Source organism: Hemiscyllium ocellatum, chromosome 18 (genome assembly GCF_020745735.1).
Source record: "Hemiscyllium ocellatum isolate sHemOce1 chromosome 18, sHemOce1.pat.X.cur, whole genome shotgun sequence".
Taxonomy (NCBI): domain Eukaryota; kingdom Metazoa; phylum Chordata; class Chondrichthyes; order Orectolobiformes; family Hemiscylliidae; genus Hemiscyllium; species Hemiscyllium ocellatum.
The window spans coordinates 29,244,757-29,257,675 of record NC_083418.1 but is presented as its reverse complement, the minus strand read 5'-3'; the positions used below and the strand labels follow the sequence as shown (position 1 = coordinate 29,257,675).

Here is a 12,919-nt window from a genome sequence, read left to right as displayed (position 1 = left end):
ACCAGGTGCCCCTTGTAGCTATGACAGATGACAAGGACCACAAATTCGACTGGAACAACAATCATAGGACAAACTAAATGAGGAAAGCCAGAGAATTTCTAGAAGCATGGCACGCATCCACAGACTCCATCAACAAACACAGACCTAGACCCTATATACCAGCCATTACAATTAACATACGGAACCGGCAACCGGGAGCAGCAGGAATGGAACCAAATAAATTCCAGAAGACAAACACAGCAGCGTTTCATAGCAGCACAGAAGACAGGGGACAAAACGTCGGAAAACCATTTGATATATATTCATGTTTCATTAAAATGTGTGAGACTTTAAAATATCCCTCTGCCTGTATTATATTAAAAGGCAAAGTTGAAAATGAAATCTGCAGCCAAATTCTAATGCTGCCTGAAAAGTATAAACTTTAAAAATTGAAACAGAGCAGCACTGCATATAACAATATAAGTGTTTTTCAGCACAGTCGAGGAGTCCTTTGCTCACCTCCACAAGCTCACTCAGCATATCGACATTTCTGAATATTGTGACCCAGAAATCAGGAATTCCTTTGGGATTCTCCTCTTGCTCAGTTTCTTCCTTCTTTTCCTCAATTGCTGCTTTCTTTTTCATTTCTTCCTAATTATTCAAACATATTTAATTTGCATATTTCAAAACCGAATTATTCTATCATTTCATTATACATACTGAAAAAAATAAACTGAGCTACACACTCTTGCATTAACCAATTTATAAAATTGTATTTACAAAATGCATTGGTTTTCCCAACATTTAAGGCAAGATTTGATGAGCATTTACTCTTCCTAGATGGCTTTTCACAGTGTCATTGCTGGGGACTAGATGGTGCGCCACGTTCAGACATTGACCTTTCAGCAATGGGACATGGATGTAAAGCCAGGTACAAACAGCTTTATGGCTATGTTATCCAAAAACAAAAAAGAAACTAATTAGCACCATCTGTTCCAACTGGCATATACCTTAAAAAAATGCTGAACTGCACTCCAATTTAGCCTGAATAAATAGTAAAAGGCAATGATCACTGATGGCTATAGATTGACTTGTGAGAAATAGAAATTATGATTCCAGTATAGTTGGGGTATTTTCTATTGTGGTCTAAAATACAATGGTGCAGGGTATATATCTACATGTTTTCTATGTATCACAAGTGTTGTATCTGTATTTTGGAAGAAGGATCAGAAGGAATGCCACTTGTGTGGGGCAGACTCATGACAATGAGTCCAGTTCAATAATAGATACAAAATCTTTCCACAAAGTGAGACTTACTGCTAACTCTTCCTCATCCTCACTATGCCATTCGCATTCTGCATCTGTCGGTTCTACATTCCCTGTTGTTATGTCTCGTCTCTGTAAAAAGAAACCATAAGCTTCAAACATATTATAAAATGGTTGTGAGCATGTAAAGTACAATATTTTAGTTTTAAACCACCAGGTGGAACACTAACATTTTTTAGTCTATTTTACACATGCATGCAAAGTCACAGTAAGTGGAACCGCAGTGTCAGCCCACAAATTCATGTTCAGCACAGCCTCAAGATGTAATCCAGTTTGCTCACAATGTGAGCCATGCCAAAGAAATTTAAAACAGCAAATCATTACTTGAGAGAAAAATATGGATTTTTTTTACATCAATTTGCTCTCATCTTGTATGAAGGTAAAACAGCTCAGTTTCACCCACATTAAAAACTTCTTTTGGTGACTACATGTCCAGGATATGGATAAGACTATTTCGCAGTTAGTGCTGGCTTATCCTGGATTTTATATTGCAGCTTGATTCAACTCTGCACCAAGTGGTTTGCCCAGACATATGACAATGGTGCACTAGTTTGGCTAATCCAGACTTACAGTCCACATCTGTGACTTATCATGGATATTCCTCCAACATATTTCCTATTATGCTAGTAGGAATAGTTTACATTTTTGTCAAAACTGAGTTTCAGGACTTATGAATTTGACTCCTTACTATTTTACTGCAACAGAATAAACATTGGAAGTAAAATTCACATCCAACTTTAACAAGGCTCTATTATCCAATGCCAACTCTACGAGCACAAAACAGAATGGGACATCTGTCTAACAAGCTTGTCTCCTGAAATGTGTGCACTGTTTACAACTTGGATTCAACCCCAAAATTCTGCATTAATAACTTCTGCCTTTCTACCATTAGGCAAATAATAAATTGTGCATTAGACATCTCACATGCATCAATCAACTCAGGTCTGCCACCATGCAGGTAATACTCACTTCTATTTGCTAGCTTCAACAGTCAAGAAACAAATTTTAACACTTGGTACATCTGAAGACATTTCTTTCAAAAATTATAATTTATTTTTCTAAATTGTTATTCAGATCTTAATCAACACTGACAAGATGCATTGCCTCCCTGCAGAGTGTTCGACCTTCTTCATGAACTGAATAACTCCCTGAACATCTACTGTCAATTAACATCTGTCAGTAACTCAACTTGGCCAATAATGAATCCAGTGAACGTGACAAGTTGTTAGATTCAATCCTTTTGGTTCCAGTTCTTTGTTCTTTCCATTTGCCTTTTTAAAAAATAAATCTTTTCAGAGACTAACCTTTTTTGTGTTGCGAGTGTACGTATGGAATTAAAAAAAAATAGTTTTAATACCACACCACAGCTCAGGTGTTACAACAAGTGGCAAGCACTGATTAAGAACAAAAAAGTTTGTTGCTAATGAAACAGATGGAGTTCATTAAAGCCTGGTGAATGATTTTGTTCTAAATAGTCAGAGAATCAACTGACATTTTGGGTAGAAGAAAGAACAAAATTCAAATTAGGGAGTGACTGCTGCATTGGAGCTTGATCATCAGAGCATTCTCCCAAGAGTCATAACTCTTGGCACTGGTGCTGGTAAGTCGCAGTTCAGACACTTCTATTAATTCGTTCAGGGCATGTTTGCTTCACTGCCTGGACATTTATTGCCCATCCTTAATTGTTCTTGAGAAGGTGGTGGTGAGCTGTCTGGTGTAACTCAACATTGTTGAAAGAAACTCTGATAAAAATAAAGTCAGAATGGTTCAGGGTTGAGAGAAGTGTGCAGGTGGAAGCATAAACATGTAGTTGCTCTTCTCAACCTATCTGCTAAAGACTGTTGATTTGGAACGTGTTACCGAAGGAGCCTTGGCAAGTTGATGCAACAAATCACAAGTGCGAGGGTGTCTGAGGTGGAGAGGTAAAGCGTCGGCGTGTGATGGTGGTGGTGAAAACCACCAGTTTGCTTTGCCCTGGATAGTGTCAAGCTTCTAAAGTGTTGCATTGGTCCAAGCAAATGGAGAGTATATATTACACTTTTGACTTGTGCCCTGTTTATGAAGAAGAGGCACTGGGGAATGATTCCCAGGCTCTGATCACAGTATGTATCTGGTTGCCCAGTGTAGTTTTTGATCAATGGTAACCTCCAAGATCTTCAGACAGTGGAAGAATCAGCAACAGCGAGACTATTGAATTTTCTTTCGGGGGTGTTGAGAAGGAGACGGGATGATAATGGTAGCAGTTTCAGTCACACTTGCCAAAGATGGATGCTGCCTGACAATTACTTCCCATTTATCAGCCCAAGCCTAAATGTTGTCCAGATCCTGATGTATACACTTCAGCATTTTAAAGGATTACAATCATCAGCAAACCTTCTCATTTCTGACCTGACGACAGAAAGTAGCCACTTGAAGTAGCTGAAAACAGTTGGGACACCAGCTTGTGGAACTCAAATTATGTTGAGAGTCTCGGATGATCGACTTCCAACAACCACAGATTCCTGATGAAGGGCTCTGGCCCAAAACGTCGAATTTCTTGTTCCTTGGATGCTGCCTGACCTGCTGTGCTTTAACCAGCAACACATTTTCAGTTCCAACAACCACAGCCAACAGTCTTTATATGACCCCAGCTAGTAGACAGATTCTTCTGGGTTGCTTCAGCCATTTACTTCGCTTCTGGAGTTTAGCTTTTTTTAAACCATGTTTCAATCAAGGTTGTAATAAGGCCAGGAATTGAGTGGTAGAGAGGTTAGTCAAACGTAATTGTATTCACCACCAAAGCAAAACGATGCCTCTCAATTAGATGGCCAAGAGTAGAGGGATGGGTGGTATTCGGCCATGTTGGATATGCCCTGGTTTTTGTGGTCAGATCACACCAGGTAATTATCCACATCGTCAGGTGGATGCCAGTGAAGTAGCTATACTTAAGTAACCTGGCTAGGGTGTGGCTAGTTCTGAAGCATGCATTTCCAGTAATACTGTCAAGAGTGTTGTCAAAGTCCAAGATTTTGCAGTATCTGTCTCTTCAGCAATTCTTGGTAGTATAGGGAGTGCATCAACTTGGAAAACTGAGCATCTGTAATGCTGCAGACTTTAGGAGGATGCAAAAAAAGGGTGATGGACTTGACAATACCCTCAAGGTGGTAGCAAATACAGGTGGCATGGTGGCTCAGTGGTTAGCACGCTGCCTCACAGCACCAGGGACCTAGGTTCAATTCCACCCTTGGGTGATTGTCTGTGTGGAGTTTGCACATTCTCCCTGTCTCTCTGTGAGTTTCCTCTAGGTGCTCTGCTTTCCTCCCACAGTCCAAAGATGTGCAGATTAGGTGAACTGACCATGCTAAATTGCCCATTATAGTTAGGTGCATTAGTCAAGGGTAAATATGGGGAATGGGTCTGGGTGGGATACTCTTCGGAGGGTCAGTGTGGACTCATTGGGCCGAAGGGCCCATTTCCACACTGTAGGGAATCTAATCTAAATAGGTTAGCTTCATCTTTTGCACCATAATACGGGGCTCCACCCTCAAGGATGGGGATATTTGTGGAATTTCTTCCAACGGTTAGTTGTCCACCAACTTCCATAAGATATGACAGGTTTCCAGAGCTTTTGGTCAGATCAAATCAGATTTGCTGAGTTCTTTTGATTGCAGGCTACTTGAGTTAATTCTGTGTTTACCTTCACCAGATTGACACCTTATTTTAAGGCATGCCTGATGGTCCCCTGCGTTTTTCACACAGTGACTGTTCCTAGTAAGAATACATGCATAAAAGGGAGAATTTCAGGGAGGTCAGGAAAGAAGTGGGTTCTGAGGAGAGGAGAGTAGAGTTGAAATGGAGGTTTAAAATCTCAAAATGTGTCAAGCCAATGAGTGCACACACAATGAAGAAAATATGGTGGGGCTCGTTAGGTGGTAAACAATGGAGATTTTAAAGCAGAGATGAAAGGAGTAAATAAAGTTAAGAAATTTAAATAAAAACAAAATAGAGACAGACTAGGGCATACCTTGGTATAAAGGGTACACTTCATTGTGGCTGGATTAGCTACCAGACAGTATGTTAGTGGGATGGTCAGCAAGAGAACGTTTGGTCACTGGGGCTTGCTGTTTATAAAGGAATTAGCTAGAAATGTTCTGCTCTTCAGAGAATGCTAACACAATATTATAAATGCAACTTCAGTGAAGTTAGGACGAGAAAAGGATGGCTGAATACATAATGGTCATCATCAAGGACAGCAAAGTATATAGTCAAAGCAAAAAAAACCACCGCGGATGCTGTAATTCTCAAACAAAAGTATAAATTGCTGAAGAAGCTTAGCAAATCTGGCAGCACCTGTCAAGAGAAAGCAGAGTTAACGCTTCTTCTGAAGAGGAATCACTGGATGCCAAAAGTTTGACTTAGATATCTAAGGCACAGTCAAAACCAACCAGGGAACAATAGTGCATATTTGTGCTCAAATCAGAATGATACCTTAGATGTTCCAGGCTAGAAATTTACTTTCAATACATTTTTAAAACTATTTTAATCTTAACGCTTGATATAAAGCAACATTATCAAGCACTAACACCCTCAATTTCATAAGGTATCTTTTAAACGACAATATCTACAACACCTACCCCGATAATTAAGGACAAACATATGATAGCCACAAGAAGAAAATTAATACAGAAACTTGTGACATTTCCTGAAGTGATTGTTACAAACAGGTCCTAATTTATTTACCAAGTGCCAGAGTGTTGGTCTAAGACAGTTAAGGATTAGTTGAAAGGCAAGGGATGAATTAACAAGCAATACAGAAATAGCTCAACTCTTAAGCACTCATACCTTTTCAAAATACGGCTGGTAAAGGGCTGCATATTTCCGCTCCAACTCATGAACTTCCTCATAAAATTTGGCTTCTATATGGGCACACTTGACCTGAAGATGTTTCAAGGCATTTATTCTTCTCTTTACAGCTTTAGGTAAACTACACAAAACAGGTAATATCAGATAACTGGAACAGGAAATGTAGTTTACAATGTCCTTGGTATTTTAAATAAATAGAGAATGCAAACCCTCCCACAACCTCAATTTAAATACTGAAGAGGCTAAATTACCTACTTCCTGAAACATGACTATAGTGACATTACAACTTCCACATTGTTATTGAGTTCCTTTACACCATTGTTACGTTTTGCAATTCAAACTGCTCTCATTATCAAGCTAAAAATGAAAAATAATGGTACATTTCATAGAAAGTTTCTGAATTATTTTCCACATCCCCACCTCAGCTCGAACTAACTCAATACAAGATTTTAAAAAGTAGAACGCTTGCGGCAATCACAATCCCTTATTCTAAGTAAGTGTTAATCACAACTCAAAGTGGACTATCCACCTATTTCACTTAAGCTTGCCGGATTACTAATGTGGAAATTTCACTAAATTCACGTGCCACCAGCACAAAACTTGCATTTTGTATTCAAACATCTGTTAGGAAACCCTAGCAGAAAACTTCATAAACACATTTAATGAACAATTAACCCTACATATGCTGGACAGCAGCATAATGAAAATAAAGTGCAACACTGGATATTCAACACACAATTGTATAAATTTCATTGCTCAATTGTAAATAAGGTTTCAACAACAGCTTTTCCCTTTCACAGAGGGGGTGATTCATGGTGGTATATGGTTTCAAGGACATACTTAGCCTTCTATAAACTCATCCAAAAGGATCAATCTTTGCAGGAGTTTAATCAACGGGAGAGAGTCAGGCCATTTTTCTAGATCACATCATGGATAACCTTGATCCAATCTGCAGCAAATATGCTCTTTCTAACATTGCAGGGGGCAGCAGAAATGAAATTGTGGAATCATTGCTTGGTCCCATTACTTTTGTCTAGAGCTTATCAAAATATTTGCAGCACCCTCACTGTAAATCACATATCCCCAACGAATTTCCAACCCCTTTTGGCTTATAATAACTAATGGGGACCAGGCGCTGGTCTGAACCACACTGGTCTGCTAGATTCAATACATGACTGTTAACATTTATTCTTGATATGTACAAGTCTACTTACTGGAACAGAAATCAGGAAAGTTATTAATAAGGAGATAATTCATAACATCTTTAACTAAGTCTCTTCAAAAAACTACAATTGGACGAAAATGCATACTGATACACAAGATCATGTCAGAACAGATGGTCAAGTTTGATTTCAGAGAGGAAGGGTGAGAAGACTGGGAATTGAAAAGAAAATTCCAGGCTATAAACCTGTATGTCATGAAAATACGGCTGCCATGATTGATAAGTCCTCATGGGAGGAAGAATTGGTGGAAGGGTTCTGAGAAAGGGGAGAATTTAGACTGGAGCATTCAGTGGGTAAGGAAGGGTGGAATCAGGTAAGTATTGTGCGCTGATAACTGTAGAAAGTTTATAGAAACAGAGAGGCAAGGCTTAAACCAAAGGAAACGAAGTTTTCAGGTAGAAGGGCATTTTTGGTAATGTAGGTCTAACTGAAGCTTATGGAGGATGAGAAATAGTCAGGACTGTATTGAAATTATAGAGTCTGCAGGAGAGGGAGGGCTGTGCGGACGAAACGTAGGGTAGGGAGGTCTGCAGCTACAGAAAAGAGGGAAATGTGTGGATGGGAAAAAGGAAAGGACATGAGCGGGAAAAGAGAAAGGACGGGGCAGAGGAGGAAGGACATGAGGGAAGGAAGGGGTGGTAGAATGTGGGTGAGGGGAGTAACAGTGTGTGACAGAATAGGGGATTGTAATAATGAACAGCAGGACAGTCAGCAAGAGAACAAAAGAAATGGAGAGAGGGGGAGAGGTATGAGGACGGAGAGTTAGTTTCTTCATTTTTTTCTCCCCCCAATCATTTAAATGGCTGAATGCAGCAAGACTAATGAGACATTAGGATGTTCCATAAACATCCAGTATAAATGCAAATGTTTACAAGCATGTGAATATATAATAGACAGAATAAAAATAAATAGGGCGGCACGGTGGCACAGTGGTTAGCACTGCTGCCTCACAGCGCCAGAGACCCGGGTTCAATTCCCGACTCAGGCGACTGACTGTGTGGAGTTTGCACGTTCTCCCCGTGTCAGCGTGGGTTTCCTCCCACAGTCCAAAGATGTGCGGGTCAGGTGAATTGGCCATGCTAAATTGTCCCTAGTGTTAGGTAAGGGGTAAATGTAGGCGTATGGGTGGGTTTCGCTTCGGCAGGTCGGTGTGGACTTGTTGGGCCGAAGGGCCTGTCTCCACACTGTAAGTCTCATCTAAAAATCTAAAAATTATTGGAGAAACTCAGCAGGCTTGGCAACATCTTTAGGGGTAAATCAAGAGATAATACTACCCACAGGATTCGAAACATTAACTGTTTTCTCTCTATAAATGCTGCCAGACTTGCTGAATTTTACCAACAATCTGTTTGTTTCAGATCTCCAACATTTGCAGTTCTAAACATGCGCCTTGAAACTAAGTCAGTGATTCCATCTAGTTTAAGTTTTATCTGTAAATTTGGTTCTTTGCTTTAACATGTGATTTCCGGAAACGTATTGTCACGACAATTAAGTACAGAATAATATTAATCTTGGTTTGTCAGTTTTAAATGACAGAAATCATTAACACTCAGTGGTGAACAGGATTATTTCTATTATGTTACTCGACATTCATTCTGGAGATTGAGTGTTGCAGGCAAGACAAAGTATTAATACAGCATTTATTTTGTCCTACCCTGATTGCCCATATTGTGTATTTCAACAATAGTGTGCATTGTTCACTTAATAACCATTAACCCAGATTAGTATGCACACAAGATCATATTTACACTTATGGGTAGTGAGTGAACTTTTATAGTGAGCATGAAAAAAGCATCTAAAACAGATAATATCTAGAATTGCAATAGGGGCACTTTGATTCTGGGTTTGGGATGAATTTATACAATCTTTCAGCTTCACTAAATCCATCACTGTATTTTGTCACACAAAAGCACAAAATAATATACATGAAACATGTCATATTCCTAGGGTCAATCAGGAATTGGTTGAATATTGAGCAATCATTAGATTCATGTTTCAAATTATGTGACTGCCTTTATAGACAATTTACAATATAAATCATTTTTTTGCACCCTCACTTTCTGCAGCCACCAGCACAAAGTAATGAGGAGTTTTCCTAACATTTAAGCCTAAACATCACTAAATTGGTTAACCAATCATTCATCTCTTTGTTGATTTTATGTCTTGGCGTCCGCATTGGGGTCACATTTCCATATTTATCTACACAATGGATAATTTCCATCATTCCATTCTTAAAGCCTTAGCCTCTCTGCACACTACCCTCTAGGTGGCTGCTGCTGTGAAGTGGTCAGTGTCCAGCTCCTCTGCAAAAGTACATTCCACAAAAAAGTCTGGAGAGTGATGTAGCAGGTTTTGTCGAAGTACGTCCTATATAACAACCTGATATAGGATGTGATGCTCCAAGGACTGCTCCCACATAGACAGCATCAACTCTGGCTGGAGCATGATCAATTCACCAAAAACTCTTATGGACTGACCTGAAATGTGCTCGTTTTCCAGTCTGAAAAGTTGTCCCAAGTGTTGCAGATTGTCACATGGATGGACTAATTGTTGGGGCAGCCATTGCAGACACGCAATGCAGAAATGCTGCTGCTGAAGCATTTTGCTGCAGCACACAGAAAGGCTGGCAACTATAAATCCTCTGACTTTATGCTTAACATTCAATATAGATTGTGAATATCAAGAATATTAAAATTAAACTGAGGCAACTCAGTGTAGAACATGGCACATTAAACATTTATTTCTATTGCACTCTAATTTTCATTTAATTGCTTTTCTCTTAGGCTGTACGCATAACATACAGGAACATATGGTGTTAAAATTAACTATTGTAATATTACTAAGTGACAAAGTGGAACATGGTGTAGAGAATTAAATTGAGAATTACAATAAATGCAAAATTCAAATCAAAATACAGTCCTAGAGATATACAGCAACTCGCCCATGCTGACCAGATACCTTAAATAAATTTAGTCCCATTTGCCAGCATTTGGCCCATATCCCTCTAAACCCTTCTTTATATATCCATCCTGATGCCTTTTAAATGTTGCAATGTATCAGCCTCCATCACTTCCTCCGGTAGCTCATTCAATACACACCCTGTGTGAAAATGTCGCCCCTTAGATCCATTTTAAATTGTTCCCTGCTCACCTTAAACCTTCACCCTCTAGTTTTGAACTATCTTCCTCCCCACCCTTTTCTGAACCCTTTCAAGTTTCACAATATCCTTCCAATAGCAGGGAGACCAGAACTGAGCACAGTATTCTAAAAGTGGCCTAACCAATGTCCTGTACAGCCACAACATGACCTCAACTCATATACTCAATGCACTGACCAATAAAGATAAGCATAATAAATGCCTTCTTCACTATCCTATCTACCTGCAACTCCACTTTCAAAGAACCATGAACTTGCACTCTAAGGTCTCTTTGTTCAGCAACACTCCACAGATCTGCCCTGATTTGCCTTCCGAAAATGCAGCACCTCACATTTATCTAAATTAAACTTCATCTGCCACTCCTTGGCCCATTGGTCCATCTGATCAAGGTGCTCTTGTACTCTGGAGATAATCTTCTTCACTAGGAAAAAAAGTGAGGACTGCAGGATCAGCTGGAGATCATTTGAAAAAAATGCGGCACTGAAAAAGCACAGCAGGTCAGGCAGCTTCTGAGGAGCAGGAGAATCGAAGTTTTGGGCATAAGCTCTTCATCATGAATGCGGGATAAGGGAGCGTGCTTAAAATAGGAGGGGGAGGAAGGTAGCTGGAAAGGCGATAGGTAGATGCAGGTGGGGGTTGACAGTGATAGGTTGGATATACCATCTATGTTGGTGCAATCTGCAAACTTACTAACCACATCTCCCATGTTCACATCCAAAATCATTTATACAAAATGACGAAAAACAGAGAACCTAGCACTGATCCTTGTGACATACTGCTGGTCACAGGCTTCCAGTCTGAAAAGCAATCTTCCCTCACCACTCTACCTTGAAGGCATTTGTTTGCAAATAGCTAGCCCTCCCTCTATTCAATGGATTCTAATCTTGCTAACCAGTCTACTAAAATATTTCACGTAATTTCGAAACTTTTGAATAAAGTCTACTTTTTCAGAAGTCGTGTTTTCAAATCAGTGTTAATTATTTAGCACTTCTGGGGGGCCTGTCAATCTGAAAGATGCTAGCTAAATGCAATTTTCAATTCTTTATTGGAAGGCAACTTATTGCTGGACTTCAAACGTGAAACATTATGGAGAAAGCAGAAAGGAAATTTAATGATTGCCAGAGAATAAACTTCGGTCAGTGTTACAGATTATTTAGAATATGACCCATTTTCAATTGTTCTGCTCTAAGGCAGAGTTAAGGGTATTAATCTAGCACCAGACCAATTTTGATGTTCCAAACTGGGTTTGGTCTGATCAGTGCTCCCTAGATCTTCCAGTAAGTCATTACTGATTCCCCCTCCTACCAGCTGGTGACTTACCTTAGCAGCTGAGTTGCAGGTCTGCAATGTCTCTTTTCACAGCAAAAGATTCAAGAATGGAAATGTATTGAACAAGTCTTTCAGGAAATAGGAGGGAGAGGCAACAGGAGGTTTGGCACATGACAGGTGGTAACTGGGTGGGTTAGGGAAACAAATATAGTAAGCTGGAGCGTCAGGAGCAGGAATGTGATAAAGCAATTTCGTGCTTGTCTAAAGTTATTTAACTTTAAGTGGTATTACGTGCTGCTTTTTTAAACTCTAGTGTCTTGTCCCAAGACTGTACATTTCACCTTGTGTATTTTAAATACTGCAGGCAAATATGCAAGAAATGCATGAGAGGAGATGTGGAATGCAGGCTCAAGAATATCTTGAGTAATTGCTTTATAAACTCAGGCAGTTGAGATTCAATCACATTGCTGTGTGTCTGGGATTCCATATAGGCCTGATCTGGCAAGGATGGAAGACTTCCTTCACCAAAAGGACAGTGAACCAAAAAAATTGTTTTTGTTACAACAATTAACAATGGTCACATGGCTGTCATTATCTTGGAGGACAATAAATGCTAGCCAAACAAATAAAAACCCTGGCTCCAATAAAATTACAGTTTCTGCACATGAGAAAATTACCACAGACAACTGGTAAATGATAATCCTAAGCATAATTCCTCAAGGGACAGCTGCTGTGATGTCCCTACCTCTGATCCAGAAGTTCCACTTGTTCCAGTGGTGTGAAAAACATCTCTGAATAAGTTGATTAATAATGTCTATGATTCCTTGAAAGAAATTGAATGATGGCCCTTGACCTGAAGGCAACATTTCAATCATTGCAATACAAAGGAATCCCGCCAAAATTGAGGGCAATAAGGTTAGGCTGCTAGTCAAAGTCATGTCAAGCACAAAAGAAGACGGTTGTGAATGCTGATGGCCAATCAATTCAGACAGAGGCATTACCCTGAGTCGTAACAGTACCTCAGGACCTTTTTATTTTTAAATTTAGCCCATTTTTCTAAACAATTTGTTCATATGTTATGACACAGCTCTGGAGCAGAAGGGACATGAACCTGGATCTCTCT

The 12,919-nt window shown here is 39.6% G+C and overlaps 1 protein-coding gene across 6 annotated transcripts in view; it reads right to left on the bottom strand.

Annotated features, from left to right (window-relative positions):
* nap1l4b (nucleosome assembly protein 1-like 4b) overlaps window positions 1-12,919 on the bottom strand; it is a 121,132-nt gene that overhangs the window by 68,574 nt on the left and 39,639 nt on the right. For all 6 annotated transcript variants that reach the window (XM_060838799.1, XM_060838797.1, XM_060838801.1 and 3 more), the window contains exons 5-7: window positions 6,127-6,268; window positions 1,297-1,377; window positions 499-630 (exon numbers count right to left, since the gene is read on the bottom strand). In XM_060838799.1, coding sequence (XP_060694782.1) covers window positions 499-630; window positions 1,297-1,377; window positions 6,127-6,268 — 355 coding nt within the window. The remainder of the gene's footprint in view (window positions 1-498; window positions 631-1,296; window positions 1,378-6,126; window positions 6,269-12,919) is intronic.